Genomic DNA, 24,374 nt, shown 5'->3' on the forward strand with positions numbered 1-24,374 from the left:
ACTTGTTCTGGCATTGAGAAAGGAAAAGGTTCTTTACAGTTAGAATAGTCAGAGGTTAATATGTCCAACTGCAAGACAAACACTATTTAGTCATTTATAAAAGAGCTGGATGCTATTCTTATGGCATAGGCTAGCGATAGATAATATATAATTGAGAAGGATTGTACTTGATGGACCTATGTAACTTTGTAACCATCACCTACATATTATTCTTGAGTTTGAACCCATTGGGTTAAGTTCTTGAGTTGAATTGTCCATATCAAGGTGTTTATTCTTCAACCAAGGGGTCAAGGGTGGTATAAGGGCAGCTATGTCACTCATTTTCTAAAGCCTCTGACATTTTTACACTGTTAATTATAAGAAATGATAGCATTCTTGTGAATCGATTGTTTTTCATGTAATTTGTCAAGTATTCAAAGATTATTTGGTGTATGTCAGCTATAGTTTCACCAAATGCACCCTGGAATAAGTATGAAATACCTGATGCTCATAGGCTCCAGAAGTAATTCCTTATTGATATGTAATATGTTTGTTATTCTCATGCTGATGTTAAAAGATAAATAAATCTCAACAAGAAAGGATTGGTATTAAAATAATTATATATTCTTATAGTTGACATTTCATGTTTTTCAAAACAGAAAAAAAGTTTACATTTTGATCATAAAACATGGTTTTAGTGTTAAATGACTAAATATACCCATAGAAGAAAATATATTTGTGCCACTATAAGTGCTTAACATAAGAAGCCCCAAACGCATGATTTCAATTTAATCTATGTAACAAGTTTACTGATACATTCTGAAAATTTGGTAATAAATCATGTAACAGAAGAAAAAAATAAAAATATTTAAAATCAGGGCTAACCCTAATAGAGTATCTTAATTTTGTTTAGATTAGGAAAGATAACATGTGCACTGTTAACTGCTGGATATATTAGAAAATATATATAAGACATAGTATTCAGTTCCCTATACAAATGCCCATTGGGCTCAAATTCCTACTAAAAACACATTTATATCCTATTTAGACCAATGGGCTTTAGACATGGACCACTTTCACATGGCAGTACATGGCAAGTCTTCTGTGATTCAAATGCACTCATAGGGTCCAATAGGGAAGCAAGTCCATTTCCTTTCAGACATAATGAACAATTAGTGATCACTATGGAGACTGAATGAGACATTTGCTGATGAAGGTGGTCATGGTGGAGTAGGACTTAATTCCAAATTTTGCAATGGGGCCCCATCAGTATTTGTTACTCCTCTGGATTTACCTATAACTTACAAATATTAAAGCAAAAAAGTGTCTAAAACAGAAGTAGCCTAAGGTCTCGGGCACACAACCGATTTTCTTGTACAAGTGCTCTCCGTGATTTACACAGATCATACTTGTACCCATGATATTCTATGGGGTCATGCACATGTCCAATTTTTTTTCCTGGAACCAAGTGGTCAGAGGAAAAAATTGGAGACGTTTCCTTTTTGATCCAAGGGTCTGATCAAAACCATCAATGCAAGTGTATGGGTCCATGAAAAACACTGGACCACACTGGAATGACATCTGATCTAACTCTGCATAGGATTAGAATAATTGGACTGTTTTTCTCAGATGTGGAGAAAATAGTCTTCTGACAATACCTCAGGAGGAGTTAAAATATTGTGTATTGAAGCTGCTTCGGTGATCTCTGACATAAACCCATCATATCATATTTATTTGGCAAGAAACTTTCATTTATTTCTGTCTGCATTCATTCCTTATCGTGTAGACTAATGGCTAAACCATAGTAATCCTATCAAGTGTATTGTTAGACAGCAATATATTGTATTATTCAGTCTGGGAGACAACAGGATGTTCTGGCTCTAACACTACTTAAACAATATTACATTATTATTCCTAAAGCCCAATATATTTAAATAGTAATGAGTTTAATCGTTATCCTATATACCCCACCCCTGTTGTTTGAAAGAATGCTATTGAGCCATGTTTCATATGTCTTCTCTTGGTTTACAGTTTTAGATGATCCATTTTTCTGGAAAAGAAAGAATAAAATATTTTAGAGGTTATATACAAAATAATACGATATTGCCTTAAGTAACACATCTATGACACCATATGCAGCTGGAGTAATCCTAATCTAACTAATAAAACATGGCTTGTGTGTAAAATAACCAGAGTTAATGTGATTTGTGAAATAACTGATGTTGCTCTTCCTCTCATTTGTTCACTGCTGACAAACGTGTCTAAGATTTGTCATGCCATCAGTCTTGCATGGTCCAATACTGTGACCTAGTTTCTGTGTTTTGCAGCTGGAGATGTGACCAGTCTGACTACACTTTTGGAGGCCAAATTGGACATGCTCATAGGGAGATATGCCAACTTGACTTTTGATTGTTTCCGGACAGTTTATCAAACAATCACCCTCAGACCATGCATGTCTACAGCCCATAATTCACACATTATCAGCATTCATTTTAAGCTGAAAGATTATGATAATTACAATCAAAATAATCTCTATGATTTTCTTCAACTTCAAAAAAATTACGGACACCTTATATTTTTTACAGACAGGTCAAAAAAGTAATCAGCTTAAAAATACCGCGCTATAGAGTGTGCATTTATGTAAAAACATTCACATATATGCACACTCTATAGCGCGGTATTTTTAAGCTGATTATTTGTGTTCAATTCATTGACAGAGGTCAGCACAACTTCTGTCTAAATACCAGCTGCTTTTTTGTACCCCCTCTTCTCTTTATATATGTGCAGCGCCAGTGTGGTTATTGGTTTAATATAGGTCAAAAAAGTGGCCAATTTCAGATTGAGAACTTGGACTGCACATTACACTAAATGTTTTTAATTTCTGTGCTACTACTAGACCATCAAAGGATCATCATACATGCATAGTGGTAGAAGTCATCAATAGACCTGGTTATCCACCTTGGCTATTTCTCCTAATAGCCAAGGTGGATAATCAGGTCTATTGATGACTTCTACCACTATACATGTATGTTTATATGACAGAACACAACAGATTCCTTATATAATTTATGTCCATATGAAAAACATGTTCACATGCTACAGAAAAACTATTTAGATGCATGGAATGGATTTTATATGTTAACATATCTTTAATGTATTTTTAATTCAAAGTAAGCATGGCGTGTTTGAAAAGATCTTGACATATCACTGTTTCATGGTTTCATCAGAGGTGAGGGTTCTTCCATTTCTCTAAAAAAGTGCAACTTGATTTACCATAATTAGATATGAAAATCTGACGTTATTTTGAGCAAGTTGAGAAAACACTAAGAACAAGGTAAGAACAAAGCCAAACAACAGGAAGGCAATCCATCTGACAATCCTGGTGAGATAAGGCTCCATGGAGGAAGGGAGGTAGGTAGCCACATGTAAAATGTGATGGACTTGAACATGGCTATTGGACTGCATAATAAAGGTATTTTCCCTTTGTCCTGTGAGAGCTGTGCGGGCACATGCATGTGATCTCAGTGATAATGAAAATTATAACATGTCTGTGCTGATAATTTGTAGTGTGCTCCTGCTGGTTGCCATAAGACAGGCAGGACACTATAAAATGTACCCTAAGGGTGATGTTTATTTGGCGGTAAGAGAGGATTGTTCACTTTGCGCTATGAACAAGTTAAAGCAGGGGTGTCAAACTGCATTCCTCGAGGGCCGCAAACAGGTCATGTTTTCAGGATTTCCTTGTACTGCACAGGTGATAATTTAATCACCTGCACAGAATGATTCCAGCACCTTGTGCAATACAAGGAAATCCTGAAAACACGACCTGTTTGCGGCCCTCGAGGAATGCAGTTTGATACCTCTGAGTTAAAGGAAAGATTTTGTATTTAGACAAAGGTTTTTATAATTGAGACTGAGACAAAGCCTCTATCAGAGAGCTTATGCATAGCCACCGCCTATCTTACTATGATACTTAGATCACTATTTTACACATTGATAGATTCAGTTATTATTCACATTTTGCTTAATTACAATTTACTAATTCCTTTTGTTTACATTTGTTCATTTGTAAAGCGGTTGATAAAATTGCTTTAATCAATGGACTTAAATAGGGTTGAGCGAAACGGGTCGAACATTTTCAAAAGTCGCCGACTTTTGGCTAAGTCGGGGTTTCATGAAACCCGATCCGACCCCTGTGCGTGGTCGGCCATGCGGTACGCGACTTTCGCGCCAAAGTCGCGTTTCAATGACGCGAAAAGCGCCATTTCTCAGCCAATGAAGGTAAACGCAGAGTGTGGGCAGCGTGATGACATAGGTCCTGGTCCCCACCATCTTAGAGAAGGGCATTGCAGTGATTGGCTTGCTGTCTGCGACGTCACAGGGGCTATAAAGAGGCGTTCCCGCCGACCGCCATCTTACTGCTGCTGATCTGAGCTTAGGGAGAGGTTGCTGCCGCTTTGTCAGAAGCAGGGATAGCGTTAGGCAGGGTCCATTAACCACAAAACCGCTTGTGCTGCAGCGATTTGCACTGTCCAACACCACCCTCGGTGTGCAGGGACAGTGGAAGTTTTTTTTTTTCCCCTCAGCGCTGTAGCTCATTGGGCTGCCCTAGAAGGCTCCCTGATAGCTGCATTGCTGTGTGTACGCCGCTGTGCAAACCAACTGCTTTTTTCAAAGCACAAATCCTCTTGTTCCTTCCTTTCTGCACAGCTATCTTTTTTGTTTGTCCACACTTTTTATTTCATTTGTGCATCAGTCCACTCCTTATTGCTGCCTGCCATACCTGGCTGAGATTACTGCAGGCAGGGAGATAGTAGCTGCCTGCCATACCTGGCTGAGATTACTGCAGGCAGGGAGATAGTAATTGTAGGACATTCCCTGTTTTTTTTTTTTTTTTTTTTTGGTGGGAGATTAAGATTGGCAATTTGGCATTTCTGCTAGAGTGCCATCCCTGTGTGTGCCATCTCTCTCACATAGTGGGCCATAGAAAGCCTTTTCATTTTTCTGTATTTTTTTTTGTGGGGTGTATAAATTCTCCCTGATAAAAATACAGTGGGAGATTAATATTGGCCTTTGGGCTTGTGTGCCAGTCCTGAGTGTGCCATCTCTCTCACAAATAGTGGGCCATAGAAAGCCTATTTTATTTTTTTGGGGGTTTTATAAATTCTCCCTGAAAAAAGGGAGATTAATATTGGCCTCTGGGCTTGTGTGCCAGTTGTGAGCGTGCCATCTGTGCCAGTCCTGAGCGTGCCATCTCTCTCACAAATAGTGGGCCATAGAAAGCCTATTTAAATATTTTTTTGGTTTTATAAATTCTCCCAGAAAAAAAGGGAGATTAATATTGGCCTCTGGGCTTCTGTGCCAGTCCTGAGCGTGCCATCTGTGCCAGTCCTGAGCGTCCCATCTCTCTCACAAATAGTGGGCCATAGAAAGCCTATTTAATTTTTTTTTTGGTTTTATAAATTCTCCCAGAAAAAAAGGGAGATTAATATTGGCCTCTGGGCTTCTGTGCCAGTCCTGAGCGTGCCATCTGTGCCAGTCCTGAGCGTCCCATCTCTCTCACAAATAGTGGGCCATAGAAAGCCTATTTAATTTTTTTTTTGGTTTTATAAATTTTCCCTGAAAAAAGGGAGATTAATATTGGCCTCTGGGCTTGTGTGCCAGTTGTGAGCGTGCCATCTGTGCCAGTCCTGAGCGTGCCATCTCTCTCACAAATAGTGGGCCATAGAAAGCCTATTTAATTTTTTTTTTGGTTTTATAAATTCTCCCAGAAAAAAAGGGAGATTAATATTGGCCTCTGGGCTTCTGTGCCAGTCCTGAGCGTGCCATCTGTGCCAGTCCTGAGCGTCCCATCTCTCTCACAAATAGTGGGCCATAGAAAGCCTATTTTTTTTTTGGGGGGGGTTTTAGAAATTCTCCCTGGAAAAAAAAAGGGAGATTAATATTGCCCTTTGGGCTTGTGTGCCAGTACTAAGCGTTCCATCTCTCTCTCTCTCTCTTAGTCAGTGGGCCATAGAACGCCTATTTTTGGTTTTATTTGTTTTCTAAATTCTCCCTGCAAAAAATCATTTTATTTTATTTGGTTTCTAAATTCTTCCTGATAAAATCATATTTTTTTTATTATTTTTTTTTCTAAAGTCTCCCTGAAAAAAAAAAAAAAAAAAAAAAAAACAGTGGGAGATTAATATTGGCCTTTCTGCTTGTGTGCCAGTCTTGACTCCTGGGTGCGTCATCTCTCAGTCAGTGGGCCATAGAACGCCTATTTTTGGTTTTATTTGTTTTCTAAATTCTCCCTGAAAAAATCATTTTATTTTATTTGGTTTCTAAATTCTTCCTGATAAAATCATATTTTTTTTATTATTTTTTTTTCTAAAGTCTCCCTGAAAAAAAAAAAAAAAAACAACCAAAAAAAACAGTGGGAGATTAATATTGGCCTTTCTGCTTGTGTGCCAGTCTTGACTCCTGGGTGTGCCATCTCTCTCTCTCTCTCTCTCTCTCTCTCTCTCTCTCTCTCTCTCCAATTGTGGTCCATAGAAAGCCTATATTTTTTTTCCTTGATTTGGGTTCCAAAATCTACCAGAGAAAATAACTACATCAATCATTGGTAGAAAAATATTGGCCTCTGGGCTTGTGTGCCACTTCTGATTCCTGTGTGCGTCATCTCTCAGTCAGTGGGCCATAGAACGCCTATTTTTGTTTTTATTTGTTTTATAAATTCTCCCTGAAAAAATCATTTTATTTTATTTGGTTTCTAAATTCTTCCTGATAAAATCATATTTTTTTTATTATTTTTTTTTCTAAAGTCTCCCTGAAAAAAAAAAAAAAAAAACAGTGGGAGATTAATATTGGCCTTTCTGCTTGTGTGCCAGTCTTGACTCCTGGGTGCGTCATCTCTCAGTCAGTGGGCCATAGAACGCCTATTTTTGTTTTTATTTGTTTTGTAAATTCTCCCTGAAAAAATCATTTTATTTTATTTGGTTTCTAAATTCTTCCTGATAAAATCATATTTTTTTTATTATTTTTTTTTCTAAAGTCTCCCTGAAAAAAAAAAAAAAAAAAAAAAAAACAGTGGGAGATTAATATTGGCCTTTCTGCTTGTGTGCCAGTCTTGACTCCTGGGTGCGTCATCTCTCAGTCAGTGGGCCATAGAACGCCTATTTTTGGTTTTATTTGTTTTCTAAATTCTCCCTGAAAAAATCATTTTATTTTATTTGGTTTCTAAATTCTTCCTGATAAAATCATATTTTTTTTATTATTTTTTTTTCTAAAGTCTCCCTGAAAAAAAAAAAAAAAACAACCAAAAAAAACAGTGGGAGATTAATATTGGCCTTTCTGCTTGTGTGCCAGTCTTGACTCCTGGGTGTGCCATCTCTCTCTCTCTCTCTCTCTCTCTCTCTCTCTCTCTCTCCAATTGTGGTCCATAGAAAGCCTATATTTTTTTTCCTTGATTTGGGTTCCAAAATCTACCAGAGAAAATAACTACATCAATCATTGGTAGAAAAATATTGGCCTCTGGGCTTGTGTGCCACTCCTGATTCCTGTGTGCGTCATCTCTCAGTCAGTGGGCCATAGAACGCCTATTTTTGTTTTTATTTGTTTTATAAATTCTCCCTGAAAAAATCATTTTATTTTATTTGGTTTCTAAATTCTTCCTGATAAAATCATATTTTTTTTATTATTTTTTTTTCTAAAGTCTCCCTGACAAAAAAAAAAAAAAAAAAAAAAACAGTGGGAGATTAATATTGGCCTTTCTGCTTGTGTGCCAGTCTTGACTCCTGGGTGTGCCATCTCTCTCTCTCTCTCTCTCTCTCTCTCTCTCTCTCTCTCCAATTGTGGTCCATAGAAAGCCTATATTTTTTTTCCTTGATTTGGGTTCCAAAATCTACCAGAGAAAATAACTCCATCAATCATTGGTAGAAAAATATTGGCCTCTGGGCTTGTGTGCCACTCCTGATTCCTGTGTGCGTCATCTCTCACTCAGTGGCCCATAGAAAGCATATAGTTTGTTACATTTGTTTTCTAAATTCTCCCTGCAAAAATCAAATTTCTTTTTTTTTTGGGGGGGTTTCTAAAGTGTTCCTGAAAAAAATAAAAATAAAAAACAAATAATAGTGTGACATTAATATTAACATTTGTGCTTCAGTGACAGTCCTGCGTGTGGGGCATCTCTCTAATTTGCAGCCACCAAAAAAAGAGTGTGTAACATTGTGCCTGATTTTCGCGGTGGTCTCACCAACCTGTAAAGGGGTAGCTAAATCATACTGAAGTTATAGCTCACCGTGTAAGTTGTGTGACTGCAACAAATAACGTTAGTTTGGTTACGTTTTTAAAACAATGAGGAAGTCTAGTGGAAGAGGTCGTGGCCGGGGGCGTTCATTGTCAGCTGGTAATGAGGGTAGTGGTAGTGGTGGAGCATCAGGTGGTCGTGGGGAAAAAAATATTGCACCTAAGTCTGGAGCTGTGGAGCCAGGTTCGTCGTCCGGCTACACAAGGCCTCGAACGCTCCCTTTTCTGGGATTAGGAAAACCGCTTTTAAAGCCGGAGCAGCAAGAGCAAGTTTTGGCTTATCTTGCTGACTCAGCCTCTAGCTCTTTTGCCTCCTCTCGTGAAACTGGTAAAAGTAAAAGCAGCGCGTCGTTAGTGGATGTTCACGGTCAGGGACAAGTCACTTCCTTGTCCTCTTCAGCAAAAACAACAACAGAGAAGAATGCAGCAGGCGACACAACGGGTTACTCCATGGAGCTCTTTACACATACCGTCCCTGGCTTAGAAAGTGAAGCAGTTAACAGTCCATGCCCATTACAAATTGAATCTGACATGGAGTGCAGTGACGCACAGCCACAGCCAGACTACTATGCTGGTCCTTTGACTCAGACCACAACATTGCCCTCGCAGGGTGCTGATCAAGAATCAGACCCTGATGAGACTATGTTGCCCCATCACGAACGCTATACCACCGAACGACACGGTGACACAGACGAAGTTGCGCAGGAGGTACAAGAAGAGTTATTAGATGACCCAGTTCTTGACCCCGATTGGCAGCCATTGGGGGAACAGGGTGCAGGCGGCAGCAGTTCTGAAGCAGAGGAGGAGGAGGGGCCGCAGCAGGCATCAACATCGCCACAGGTTCCATCTGCCGGGCCCGTATCTTGCCCAAAACGCGTGGCAAAGCCAAAACCTGGTGGAGGACAGCGTGGCCATCCGGTTAAAGCTCAGTCTGCAATGCCTGAAAAGGTATCCGATGCTAGAAAGAGTGCAGTCTGGCATTTTTTTAAACAACATCCAATTGATCAGCGCAAAGTCATCTGTCAAAAATGTTCTACTTCCTTAAGCAGAGGTCAGAATCTGAAAAGTCTCAATACTAGTTGCATGCATAGACATTTAACCACCATGCATTTGAAAGCTTGGACTAACTACCAAACGTCCCTTAAGGTTGTTGCACCCTCGGCCAATGAAGCTAGTCATCAACGCAACATCCCTTCCGGCAGTGTAGGACCACCATTTAGCGCACCACCTGCTGTATCTGTGCAGGTATCTTTGCCAGGCCAAAGCAGTCAGGGTCAGGGAATCACCAGTTTCGTAGTAGGAAACACTGCATCTAGGGCACCGGCGGCAACAATACCATCTCCCACCGTCTCTCAGTCTGCCATGTCCACCGGCACCCCCGCTAGTTCCACGATCTCCATCTCTCCAGTCCAGCTCACCCTACATGAGACTATGGTTAGAAAAAGGAAGTACTTAGCCTCGCATCCGCGTACACAGGGTTTGAACGCCCACATAGCTAGACTAATCTCGTTAGAGATGATGCCCTACCGGTTAGTTGAAAGCGAAGCTTTCAAAGACCTGATGGACTACGCTGTACCACGCTACGAGCTACCCAGTCGACACTTTTTTTCCAGAAAAGCCATCCCAGCCCTCCACCAGCATGTTAAAGAGCGCATCGTCCATGCACTCAGGCAATCTGTGAGCACAAAGGTGCACCTGACAACAGATGCATGGACCAGTAGGCATGGCCAGGGACGTTACGTGTCCATCACGGCACACTGGGTAAATGTGGTGGATTCAGGGTCCACAGGGGACAGCAAGTTTGGGACAGTTCTGCCTAGCCCACGGTCTAGTAAACAGTTGTCTGTAGCCGTTCGCACCCCCTCCTCCTCCTCCTCCTCCTCGTCCTCCTGCAGAAGCAAGAGCTCGTCCACAGACCGCAGTCGCACAAACACTCCATCCGCACCTGCCACTGTTGCACACCAGGTCTCCCATTATGGGGCAGCTACTGGCATACGTCAGCAGGCTGTATTGGCTATGAAGTGTTTGGGCGACAATAGACACACCGCGGAAGTTCTGTCCGAGTTCTTGCAGCAAGAAACGCAGTCGTGGCTGGGCACTGTAGATCTTGAGGCAGGCAAGGTAGTGAGTGATAACGGAAGGAATTTCATGGCTGCCATCTCCCTTTCCCAACTGAAACACATTCCTTGCCTGGCTCACACCTTAAACCTGGTGGTGCAGTGCTTCCTGAAAAGTTATCCGGGGTTATCCGACCTGCTCCTCAAAGTGCGTGGACTTTGCGCACATATCCGCCGTTCGCCTGTACACTCCAGCCGTATGCAGACCTATCAGCGTTCTTTGAACCTTCCCCAGCATCGCCTAATCATAGACGTTGCAACAAGGTGGAACTCAACACTGCACATGCTTCAGAGACTGTGCGAACAGAGGCGGGCTGTTATGTTTTTGTGGGAGGATACACATACACGGGCAGGCAGTAGGATGGCAGACATGGAGTTGTCAGGTGTGCAGTGGTCGAAGATTCAAGACATGTGTCAAGTCCTTCAGTGTTTTGAGGAATGCACACGGCTGGTTAGTGCAGACAACGCCATAATAAGCATGAGCATCCCCCTAATGCGTCTGCTGATGCAAAGTTTGACGCACATAAAGGATCAGGCGTCTGCACCAGAGGAAGAGGAAAGCCTTGATGACAGTCAGCGATTGTCTGGTCAGGGCAGTGTACATGACGAGGTACCGGGCGAAGAGGAGGTGGAGGATGAGGAGGATGATGGGGATGAGTATATTTTTAATGAGGAAGCTTTCCCGGGGGCACGGGAAATTGGTGGCGTGGCAAGGCCGGGTTCTGGTTTTTTGAGGGACACAAGTGACGTAGATTTGCCTGCAACTGCCCCTCAACCAAGCACAACCGCAGATTTGACAACGGGAACTTTGGCCCACATGGCGGATTATGCCTTGCGTATCCTCAAAAGGGACACACGCATTACAAAAATGATGAACGATGACGATTACTGGTTGGCCTGCCTCCTTGATCCTCGCTATAAAGGCAAATTGCAAAATATTATGCCACATGAGAACTTGGAACTAATATTAGCAACAAAACAATCAACTCTTGTTGACCGTTTGCTTCTGGCATTCCCTGCACACAGCGCCCGTGATCGTTCTCACACGAGCTCCAGGGGCCAGCAGACCAGAGGTGTTAGAGGGGCAGAAATCAGAAGTGGCGTTGGCCAGAGGGGTTTTCTGACCAGGTTGTGGAGTGATTTTTCTAGGACCGCAGACAGGACAGGTACTGCAGCATCAATTCAAAGTGACAGGAGACAACATTTGTCCAGTATGGTTACAAACTATTTTTCATCCCTTATCGACGTTCTCCCTCAACCGTCATTCCCATTTGATTACTGGGCATCCAAATTAGACACCTGGCCAGAATTGGCAGAATATGCATTGCAGGAGCTTGCTTGCCCGGCAGCTAGTGTCCTATCAGAAAGAGTATTCAGTGCTGCAGGTTCAATACTAACAGAAAAAAGGACTCGTCTGTCTACCCAAAATGTAGATGATCTAACCTTCATTAAAATGAACCACAACTGGATTTCAAAATCTTTTGCCCCACCCTGCCCGGCTGACACCTAGCTTTCCTATGAAAAGGTCTTGCCTGTGGACTATTCTGAATGACTTTTCCAATCTCGTAATTTTCTTCACCTGATTGTCCAGCATACGACATGTTTCCACCTCACGAAATGGCCAAACTCCCCACACGGGGTCGTGCTATCGCCACTTTGCGCTTGGACCCTTGAGAGTGCTGTTTGTCTGAAGAGGTGGGTGAGCCCGCTTTTGGTCGACGGCACTGCCACTGGGTCCCTCATAGTACAATAAAGTGTCTCTGGCGGTGGTGGTGCGCACCCAACGTCAGACTCACCGTTGTAATATGAGGGGCCCTGTGCCTGTACCGCCGGCCACAAGCCAGTTCCCCCCCCCCCCAGCTCAAACAGTGCTCTACCACTAGCAAAATTATCTCTCACAGCTTCACCAATGTGTAGTCTAGGCGCTGACATCCTTCAATGACTGGCACTGACAATACCATTGTTTTGACATTTTTGTTATGTTAGGCCTTCGAAGCCTGTCTGCGGTCACTCCTTCCACTAGACTTCCACTGACCAGACCACTGCTGCCCGTGTACCCCTGGAACCAATTTAAAATTGCCTACAGCCATGTGTGATTATTTTAGGCCGTCGATGCCTGTCTGCGGTCACTCCTTCCACTAGGCCTCCACTGACCACACCACTGCTGCCCGTGTAACCCTGGAACCAATTTAAAATTGCCTACAGCCAGCCCAATTTTTTTATTTTAGGCCTTCGATGCCTGTCTGCGGTACATTCTTTCAACTACTACTACACTGACCAGGGCACTGCTGCCCAAGTACCCCTGGAACCAATTTAAAATTGCCTACAGCCATGTGTTAATATTTTAGGCCTTCGATGCCTGTCTGCGGTCACTCCTTCCACTAGGCCTCCACTGACCACACCACTGCTGCCCGTGTAACCCTGGAACCAATTTAAAATTGCCTACAGCCATGTGTTATTATTTTAGGCCTTCGATGCCTGTCTGCGGTCACTCCTTCCACTAGGCCTCCACTGACCACACCACTGCTGCCCGTGTAACCCTGGAACCAATTTAAAATTGCCTACAGCCATGTGTTATTATTTTAGGCCTTCGATGCCTGTCTGCGGTCACTCCTTCCACTAGGCCTCCACTGACCACACCACTGCTGCCCGTGTAACCCTGGAACCAATTTAAAATTGCCTACAGCCAGCCCAATTTTTTTATTTTAGGCCTTCGATGCCTGTCTGCGGTACATTCTTTCAACTACTACTACACTGACCAGGGCACTGCTGCCCAAGTACCCCTGGAACCAATTTAAAATTGCCTACAGCCATGTGTTAATATTTTAGGCCTTCGATGCCTGTCTGCGGTCACTCCTTCCACTAGGCCTCCACTGACCACACCACTGCTGCCCGTGTAACCCTGGAACCAATTTAAAATTGCCTACAGCCATGTGTTATTATTTTAGGCCTTCGATGCCTGTCTGCGGTCACTCCTTCCACTAGGCCTCCACTGACCACACCACTGCTGCCCGTGTAACCCTGGAAACAATTTAAAATTGCCTACAGCCAGCCCAATTTTTTTATTTTAGGCCTTCGATGCCTGTCTGCGGTACATTCTTTCAACTACTACTACACTGACCAGGGCACTGCTGCCCAAGTACCCCTGGAACCAATTTAAAATTGCCTACAGCCATGTGTTAATATTTTAGGCCTTCGATGCCTGTCTGCGGTCACTCCTTCCACTAGGCCTCCACTGACCACACCACTGCTGCCCGTGTAACCCTGGAACCAATTTAAAATTGCCTACAGCCATGTGTTATTATTTTAGGCCTTCGATGCCTGTCTGCGGTCACTCCTTCCACTAGGCCTCCACTGACCTGTCTACTGCGGCCCGTGTACCCCTTGAACCAACCTAATAAAATATTTAAAAAATTAATTTGATTATAAAAAATAAGATCGTGTTGAGATCTCAAATGCAGACATTTTAACATTAAAAACAAACACACAACAAAAATCTGGAACTGTACTAAAAAGGTCCACCAGCTACAATTACTTTCTCCTGCAAGAAGTTAACTGAAAGGTTTTTTTGGAGTTGTTAACACAGATATGGCATCCACCGAGTGTTGTCCTGTCGCGTCTCCTTTAAATTATTTCCAATAAGATGTTAAACTATTAATTTAATAAAATCAATAATTAAAAAAATAATTGAGTAAGTCAAAAGCACATTGCAAATAAACATTAATTACAAATCAAGAAGCATGGCGCGTCCGAGGGTGAGTAGATACCGAATAAGAATATAATCACCCTCGGGCGCGCAATGCTTATTTACAACAGCCTTCCTTCCTAAGAATCAGCCCTTCCGTGGTGTAGAGAGAGGTTGTTGTTACACTCCAAGGTGTTCCCCAGGTTGCCTTTCCTGAGCTTCGATCTTCATGCTCTCGTTTAGTAGGTGTCGGAAAGTAGGCTGCATTAGGCCTAAAAAATGGGGAATGGGGTGGAGAGAGATGGTGTGTTACACTCCAAGGTGTTCTCCAGGTTTCCTCGCCATTGCTTCGATCTTCCGACTCTCGTTTAGTAGTTGTAGAAAACTACACTGCATTAGGCCTACAAAATGGGTATCGGGTGGAGAGAGATGGTGTGTTACACTCCAAGGTGTTCCCCAGGTTTCCTTGCCATTGCTTCGGTCTTCCGACTCTCGTTTAGTAGTTGTAGAAAAGTACACAGCATTAGGCCTACAAAATGGGTATGGGGTGGAGAGAGATGGTGTGTTACACTCCAAGGTGTTCCCCAGGTTGCCTTTCCTGAGCTTCTATCTTCAGGCTCTCATTAAATTGTGGTTAAATGGAACAACTGCATTTGGCGTACTAGTTGGTTTGGGGCCTACTATCGGTGTCTGCCACTCCTTGCTGTTCTCCTGGTTTCCTGTCCTGAAATTCCATTTTCAGCCTCTCGTTAAGTAGTTGTTAATGTTAGACTGCATTTGGCCTACTAGTTGGGTTGGGGCCTACTATCGGTGTCTGCCACTCCTTGCTGTTCTCCTCCACTGAACAAAGCTGTGCCGCCTGTTTACTACGGTTGCCAATTTTGAACTGCATTTCGACTACTTACTGATTTGGCCCTACTCTCTGTGTCAGCCTCTCATTCCAGTTGTCCTCCACTGCAATGCCCCCTGGTTATTCCTGTGTTACCAATTTTGAACTGCATTTAGCCCACTTTCTTCTTTGGGCCTATATCTGTGTTTCCACTTCATCGTGCCCATTGCCCAGCCAGTGATAGATGAGTCTGCTGGTACATTGACCCATAACGCAACATTCCCCGTGCACGCTACACAACAACATTGTGACCCTGCTGAAAGTCAGGTTGCTCTTCCCGCATACCATACCACCTTACACGGGGACAAAGAGGAAGGTGCAGATGAAAGTGCAGGTTCCTTCATCAGGTGGGGGGAGGAATACTAGTTGGCGACGTCACTGGCACAGGGCCTCTCATAGTACGCAAAAGTGTTGCTGCCGGTGGGAGGCGCCCCCGCCGTGCAAACACACCGCTGTACTTTGAGGGGCCCTGTGCCAGTGCCAATGCCAACGAGTGGGCCCCCCCTGCTTGCTCAGGATCACAGCACTTGCAAAGTTGAAATACTTACCTCTCCCTGCTCCACTGCCGTGACGTGGTCCAGATTTACTGGGCCCACTAATTACTTGAACCAGCCCTACCCCCCACAACTTTAGCCAAATGACCCCCAATTTCAAATGCCTTCCAATTATTTTAAGGTAAATTACGCTTGACAAGCTTCATTAAGAAGAATGGATGGTTTTGACATTAAAATGGGCACTCTAGGTGTTTTCCTGGCCCCCACTCACTGCCGACTATGCTGCCCCATTGACTTGCATTGGGTTTCGTGTTTCGGTCGATCCCGACTTTACGTCATAATCGGCCGATTTCACTCGACCCGACTTTGGACATAGTCGGGTTTCGCAAAACCCGGCTCGACTCTAAAAAGGTCAAGGTCGCTCAACTCTAGACTTAAACCTTGTACAAATTAATTTATTCCATTTAGTTTGTCAAATACCAATGGAAAGGCCATTTAAAGTCTAATGTAAAAGCCTATCACATATTTGAGGAAACCCCTAGGATACATGAATGTCTGACCTCTAGGACCCCACCTATCCCAAGGAGAGAGCTCCAAAATGTCCTGCAAAATGGAATAACGGCCCAACATGTGGGACCTTGGCAGTTGAAAAAAGAATAAATGGAGCAAAGATATTTTAACAGTGTGCTCAGCTATTGCTGACGGACCCATGTAGAATTACGGTAATGGTGCTCATGCATAGCATTTTGGAGAGACATTTTGAATCATCACCGATCCTATGGATAGATGATAAAGGGTTATGCCCAACAATAAAAGGTAAGTGAGATAAAACATGACAAAACAACGTTTAATACATGTGTTTAACATCATGCTTCCCTTATGCTGTAAGTTGGCGTGTTTCCTTATGTACTTACCTCTTGCAGCAAAGTAGCAAGGCTCACAGTGAATAGTCTGCTTATAGATCCACATACTGTCTCCAGCCTTAAGATTTTCTAAGGTACCAGAACATGCTTCACACTAAAAGAAAAGGCATTTTTCATATCAATAGAATGAAGATCTCAGCTCTCTCCATGTCAACTGGAATGTATTTTCATATGTTTTTATTTGGATTTTTTTTTCTAGGTTTCTTTTTCTTAAACCATGTGTAATAAGTTATTTGGGGAAATCAGTAATATAGTGTAATATAACATTTTGCATATATGTTATTTAACTCTTTGTCTAAAATATATACATTCTATTTATAAATACCTGTATAACTTAGTAAAAAGTATTAGGAATAATAAGGTTGATGTAGTGGTAGGCGTCACTTATGTTATTGGTAGAACGAGGATTATGGAGCCATGCTACTGAACAGAATGTTGCTCATAAGCTGAATATGGTGTTTAGAGGATGTCATTTTTTCATTTATTTCATGATTAACATGGGTGTTTTGAATTGTCCTTTAGACTACATTCCCATCTACTGACAATACAGTGGATTTTTTACTGTATAATCCTCTGCATTTTACACTGTCAGTACAGTACATGATATTTTAAAGGGATCCTGTCGACTGATACATACTGCCCAAACCGTGACTGGCTGTGGTATACCAGCCATGTATTTGTGTCTCTGAAACAATGCTGCATTTCAGAGAAAACACACTTTTGATAACTACAGGGGTAACTGGTCCTAAAGGTGGGTCACTAGCGGCTTGTCCCTGCCCACTGACAGTAACTGATGAGCCTCTGCCTGCATGGTCTTATAGGAAGAGGCTTGCGCCCGCGATTGCTAGCTTGCTCATTGCCACTGTCAATCTCTAACAGTGGCATTTAACAAGCGCCTGCAAGGGGGCGCATCATTCCATGCACCCATAGGCACTCCCGTGAGGTTATGCGGGTCACCGATGGGTTGATATGATAGCAGGGGTTCTGTAGAAAACCTCCATGCTTGTCATTATGCAGCTCATTTGAGACCCAGCCTTCAGCCGGGCTTCAAAGCAACAGCAATTTCTGCTATATAGAGTGATGCTATGGCATCGTTTTATATAGTACAAGGGATCAGACAATTGTAGCTTCAAATCTCTTGCAGAGACTAACAAGAACAGTGAAAAGTAAAAAAATGGTTAAAAAATATGAAAAAAATACTAAAAGTTTAAATCGTACCCTTTTTCCCCATTAAAAATAAAAATAATAAAAATACATATAAGTGGTATTACCACATTCAGAAAAGTGAGGTCTATCAAAATATAAAAATGACTAACCTGATCGGTAAACACAATAAACCCAAAAAATTCAAGAATGCCAAAATTACTTATTTTTCGTCGCTGCAATTCCATAACAAAATGCTGTAACAAGCCATCAAAACATCACATCTATCCCAAAATGGTATCAATCAAAACGTCATCTTGCAAAAATAAGCCGTCACACAGCTCCATCGACTGAAAAATGGAAATGTTAGGGGTTTTGGAAAATGTCGACACAACCCCAAAATTGTCATTTGCAAAATTCTGATTTTTTTTTCACCAATGAAATAATGAAAAAAACTGGACAAGTTTGGTATCGCCGTTATGGTATTGATGAGAAGAATCATATCTATCATATTTCACGGTCATTTTTACCACAAAATGTGCACTGTAAAAACAATTTCCCACAATCTGGATTTTTTTCTCGTTTTCCAGTACACTATGTGGTCAAATGAATGGTGTAATTCAAAAGTACAACTCGTCCTGCAAAACACAAACCCTTATAGGTCTATATGGATAGAAAAATAAGATTTATGGCTCTGGGAAGAAGGGGAAGAAAAAAAAATAAAATGCAAACGCCAGAACTTGTATATAATCGTATTAAATCCCTAAAAACTATAAATCTTTATTGATGACAGGAACCCACATATTGGTTCACACCACAAAAAATGACCAAAAAATCAAAAAAGACATACACTGTGCTCACACGTAAACACTTAATTAAAAATGGGGTAACTAGGTGTCCCTGATGTGTGCTATTCTCGCACCTTCCTATCTGTGGGGGTTGGCACCCTATGAGGGAAACGATATGGCGCCCCCACTCCACGGTGGCTATCCCTAGGGGCCATGTAATGCCCTATATCCCCTGGGAAAGCCCACTACCCACAGACTAAGGGAACCGCTGTAGATAGAGATAATCCTATACTAAAGGAACCCTAGATCCCCACATAGATAAAAACATAGCATAATAAGGAACACAGTAGGCAAAGATACTGACGTATCGGCAAACAGGGGGGGGGATATTAGGCCTAGATACTTATAGGGCCATAATATCAGTTATGGGAGAGTCTATTGTAGTACCCCAACATGGCTACTAAAGTGTCCACGTATCAAGAATCTCCAATATACAAAGGACTGAACCACTTATCTCCCTTCGCCTGCCAGTTGCCATACAGATGAGCAGCGCCTCTACGTGTTTCGCCCCATTGGGCTCCTCAGGAGGCTCGATAATAGGATAGACAGTGTACTACTACGCCGCATCAGGACACTGTCTATCCTATTATCGAGCCTCCTGAGGAGCCCAATGGGGCGAAACGCGTAGAGGCGTTGCTCATCTGTATGGCAACTGGCAGGCGAAGGGAGATAAGTGGTTCAGTCCTTTGTATATTGGAGATTCTTGATATGTGGACACTTTAGTAGCCATGTTGGGGTACCACAATAGACTCTCCCATAACTGATATTATGGCCCTATAAGTATCTAGGCCTAATATCCCCCCCCCTGTTTGCCGATACGCCAGTATCTTTGCCTACTGTGTTCCTTATTATGCTATGTTTTTATCTATGTGGGGATCTAGGGTTCCTTTAGTATAGGATTATCTCTGTCTATCTACAGCGGTTCCCTTAGTCTGTGGGTAGTGGGCTTTCCCAGGGGATATAGGGCATTACATGGCCCCTAGGGATAGCCACCGTGGAGTGGGGTCGCCATATCGTTTCCCTCATAGGGTGCCAACCCCCACAGATAGGAAGGTGCGAGAATAGCACACATCAGGGACACCTAGTTACCCCATTTTTAATTAAGTGTTTACGTGTGAGCACAGTGTATGTCTTTTTTGATTTTTTGGTCATTTTTTGTGGTGTGAACCAATATGTGGGTTCCTGTCATCAATAAAGATTTATAGTTTTTAGGGATTTAATACGATTATATACTTTTGAGACCATGGTTATATTTATTTTTCTGAAAAGCCAGAACTTGGCCCCGTCATGAAGGGGGTAATTTAGACTTTCGTTAAAGAGTATGGAATTGAAATTGTTTCTGTATTACATGCATCTAAGTACACAAAAGTGGGACTAGGCACACTATAAAAGGTGAGCTGACTATATTTACTTCTTGATGCAAAGTAATTCTCAGCTAGCATTATCCAGTAATTGTCAATCCCATTAGTTATAAGGAGGTTTTAGGGTTTACACATTTATATTTATTGAATACAAGCAATGCAGTGCTTCCCTTTACAAAATCACAGGAGTATAACTGGTATACGCTTTGTATTGAATAGGTTTGCTTTAAAAAATAAATTAAAAATAATAGCAACAGCAACACAACGCAAAGTTACTGTATACAAAGAAGTATTCTAATATCAGCCTAAATCATCCCATTACATCAGGGAGGAAGCTTTAGATTTATTCAGAATGCACCAAAAAAATAAACAACTAATATATTACTTATTGGGTCTTGAGGGTATATGGCTGTTTGTTTTTTGCTTTAAATCAATATTAATAAATAGATATTTTATTTCGAGGTTTGCTTGTTATGTTACAGAACTAGAACATGAACACTAATAATCATCATATATGAATTGAGCTACATCACTTCTTTATAAGTACTGATTGGACACTACAAGTATACAACCAATAAGTACTGATTGGACACTACAAGTATAAGACCAATTTCCTGTGAATAACCTATTCAGTGAATACTGGTAATGTTACATTATCTTCCTTGTTCATCCAACGTGTTCATCCAACTGGATCCGTTATCTTACATGTGTTATATTGGGTGTTTCACTTACCTTGAAGCATGTTGCATGGCAGCAAATGTTCATGTCTTTCAGAATCATTTTGGCATCAATGCCAAGTGGTTTGCGACAATAAGTACACATATCCTTTTCCATGACAGATCTGATAAATGAAAATGGTACACATAAACATACTTATAGACAGACACCTAATAACGCTTTTTGTCCTCAAGACAGAATAGAAATAAATGTGCATGCCACAGCAATAAATGTAAATTAATAAAATTGTGACTATTGCAATATGCAATATAATCAGAATGTCTTCAGTGAGATCCCCGCCAGCACCGTGAGAAAGTATCGCGATGCAGAGACGAGTTCACCGGGAGAAATTAATTGTGGTAAATTTGAACTGCGGTGAACTCGCCTCTGAACCATGCGACTTTCTCACAGTGCTAGCGGGGATCTCACCGAGGTCACCGCAGTTCAGCCTGGCTGGAAACACAGCCTCAGTGACCGTCGGTAACCTTGATCATGTCACAGCATCAGTGGTTCTCAGCCAGGACAGTCGCATCTTGGCACTTGGTTGAAAACCTTTTATCCTCCAGACACAGATTACGGTGTGGCACAGAGTGGTGGACAGGTGAAGGATATTGTTGTTTTTTAATTTTGTTTTATTACAGGAGACGAGGATTTCAGTGGAATTAAGTGTTGGGTGAGAATAACTAAGTTTGTTATTTTCAAATTAAAAATTGAAAAGTGTGTTTTGTTTTATTTCAAATAAAGGGCATTATTCTGTGTTTTTTTACTTATCATACAACTATAGGATTAATAATGGATAGTTGTCTTATAGACACCTCTCCATTAGTAATCTGAGGGCTTAATGTCACCTGACAGTACAAAGGTGACATCAACCCCACAAATATGAATCCCACTTGCCACTGCTCTAGGGCAAGTGGAACGAGCCGGGCAAAGCGCCAGAATTCTGAGCAGCTGCTGGTGGGGTGGGCAATATCTATGGCTCCTTACCAGCCTGATAATACCAGCCCCCAGCTGTTTGCTTTAGCAAGGCTGGTTGTCAAAATGGGGGAGACCCCCACATCGTTTTTAAATTATTTTAAAAATTAAAAAATACGGCATGGGGAACTCTATATTCTTGATAACCAGCCTTACTAAAGCTGATAGCTGAGGGTTGCAGACCCCAGCTGTGAGTTTTACCTGTCTGGTTATCAAAAATACAGGGGAACCCACGCCGTTTTTTTTTTTACTTATTTATTAACAGTGCAGGTGGCGGCTCATAGCATCAGCAGACCGTCGGCTGATGGGAGCAGTAGCCCCATCATCTCACACCGGTGACTGGAGGTGAATTTTATATCTCCGATCACAGCTGCTTGCTCACGTTGTCGTTTGATAGTGTGGGAGCCGTGGTCGTTTGACCAGCATTAATGATTTTACTGGCAATCAGAAGCATTGTTTGCCACGCTGTCATGAACATGACAGCGCGGCGAACACCCGGTGTTCGAGGGGTCGAACCCAAACAGTAACACGGATGTCCTGGTGAAGTCCATGTTCAGTGTCGATGCCCGGATAGTAGGTGTTCGGTACGTATGACAAAATTTCCTGTTTGGGTTCACAAATCTTAATCTATGTAGAAACAGGAGGTCAATTTTCCCTGCATGAGTAACTGCAAAAGTCCCTGGCAGGGGGGAGGAGGGAGCTGCTGGGTCAGGAGTGGAAGAGGGGAATGATAAATGCAGGGGACAAGAGACTTCCTGTTTCTACAAAGAGCAAAGAAAAAAATAAAAATTTACTGAGTAGAAAAACAAAATGAGCAATTGATAATCTGGTGATTGCAATATGTTAATAGGAAAAAATTGTGCTTCTTTAAGGTAAGCTAATACTGACAGTGCCAATCTATGCACAATGACAGGCCTATCAGTCACCTGGGATAATATGCAAAATCCACTTAAACTTTGATCATAATGCTTGGAGATAAGTCCAGTCAGCTGTAAGTGTCCACAAGTGTCCGTGCGCTGCTGATACTTACCGATCAGATGTAGAGTAAACGGTTTTAATTGAATTGGATACAATGTTTGGTCCATATGAATTCGAGGAGGCGTTCCGGCTAAAAGAAAGGATTCATTTTTACTATATGTCAATGCTATTACTGATTCTAGTAAATTAGGGTCTAAAAAAGTTGCAGTAAAACTTAGACTATAACTACAGACGGGGGTTCTCAATAGGAGAGGGGTCTTGATAGTAAAATTATATTGCAGTCCTTTTCATGTGACCTGTACAAAATGCATCCATCCATTAGACAATAGCAATCAGGAGGATGGGCTCAGTTAGTCCTAAAGCAGCTTCATTGGCTGTGTACATGAGATATGTACCTATGATTGCAAACCTGCATCTAATATGTCAATTGTAACTCCCTGTGTTTTGTGTAATATAGATTAAATGGGGGTTTCTGAATGGGGAGCAATGTTCTATATGTTATGTATATCTTTTGTATTTGCATTAATTACTCCACTGATCTGAATAGAATGTAAGTTAATACTTATCTACTATATAATTGTCTAAGGATCACTTCCGTCTTTCTGTCTGTCCTTCTGTCTGTCCTTCTTTCTGTCACGGATATTAATTGGTCGCGGCCTCTATCTGTCATGGAATCCAAGTTGCTGATTGGTCTCGCCAGCTGCCTGTGATGGCTGCCGCGACCAATCAGCGACGGCCACAGTCCGATTAATCCCTCCCTACTCCCCTGCAGTCAGTGCCCGGTGCCCGCTCCATACTCCCCACAGTCACCGCTCACACAGGGTTAATGCCAGCGGTAACAGACCCCGTTATGCCGCGGGTAACTCACTCCATTACCGCCGCTATTAACCCTGTGTGTCCCCAACTTTTTACTATTGATGCTGCCTATGCAGCGTCAATAGTAAAAGGATCTAATGTTAAAAATAATAAAAAAAATAATAAATCATTATATACTCACCTTCAGCCGCCTTTCCCGCTGCTCCCGACGCTCCGGTAACCACTCCATGCAAGCGACAGGTTCCGGTGGCAAGGATGGTATGCGACAAGGACCTGCCATGACGTCACGGTCATGTGACCGTGACCTCATCACAGGTCCTGCGTGCCTGCGCGAGAAGGACCTGCCATGACGTCACAGTCATGTGACCGGACCGCGACGTCATCACGGGTCCTGCGCTGCCAACCCTGGGATCGGAAGCTGCTGAGTGCACCGCACACAGGCGACATGACTACAAGGGCTCCCTCGGAAGGTGAGTATATGTTTATTTTTTATTTTTTAACCTGAGATATACGTGGCTGGGCAATATACTACATGGCTCTGTGCTGTATACTACGCCGCTGTGCAATATACTACGTGGCTCTGTGCTGTATACTACGTCACTGGTCAATATACTATGTAACTGGGCAATATACTATGTGGCTGGGCAATATACTACGTGGCTCTGTGCTGTATACTACGTCACTGGGCAATATACTACGTCACTGGGCAATATACTACGTGGCTGGGCAATATACTACGTCACTGAGCAATATACTACGTGGCTGGGCAATATACTACGTCACTGGGCAATATACTACGTGACTGGACAATATACTACGTGGCTGGGCAATATACTACGTGGCTGGGCAATATACTACGTCACTGGGCAATATACTATGTGACTGGACAATATACTACCTGGCTGGGCAATATACTACGTGGCTGGGCAATATATTATGTGGCTGGGCAATATACTACGTGACTGGGCAATATACTATGTGACTGGGCAATATACTCCGTGGCTGGGCAATATATTATGTGATTGGACAATATACTACGTGGCTGCGCAATATACTACGTGGTTGGGCAATATACTACATGGTTTAGCAATATACTACGTGGCTGGGCAATATACTACGTGGCTGGGCAATATACTGCGTTACTGGGTAATATACTATGTGGC

General features: G+C 42.3%; 1 protein-coding gene across 5 annotated transcripts in view; it reads right to left on the reverse strand.

Moving 5' to 3' along the window:
- Window positions 1-581: 581 nt before the first annotated feature.
- Window positions 582-24,374, reverse strand: part of SCEL (sciellin) — a 117,361-nt gene continuing 93,568 nt past the window's right edge. For all 5 annotated transcript variants that reach the window (XM_069758077.1, XM_069758076.1, XM_069758075.1 and 2 more), the window contains 4 exons: window positions 22,448-22,525; window positions 20,458-20,566; window positions 16,365-16,467; window positions 582-2,029 (listed from right to left, as the gene is read on the reverse strand). In XM_069758077.1, coding sequence (XP_069614178.1) covers window positions 2,013-2,029; window positions 16,365-16,467; window positions 20,458-20,566; window positions 22,448-22,525 — 307 coding nt within the window. In that variant the 3' untranslated portion in view covers window positions 582-2,012. The remainder of the gene's footprint in view (window positions 2,030-16,364; window positions 16,468-20,457; window positions 20,567-22,447; window positions 22,526-24,374) is intronic.

This window comes from Ranitomeya imitator, chromosome 3 (assembly GCF_032444005.1).
Source record: "Ranitomeya imitator isolate aRanImi1 chromosome 3, aRanImi1.pri, whole genome shotgun sequence".
NCBI classification, from domain to species: domain Eukaryota; kingdom Metazoa; phylum Chordata; class Amphibia; order Anura; family Dendrobatidae; genus Ranitomeya; species Ranitomeya imitator.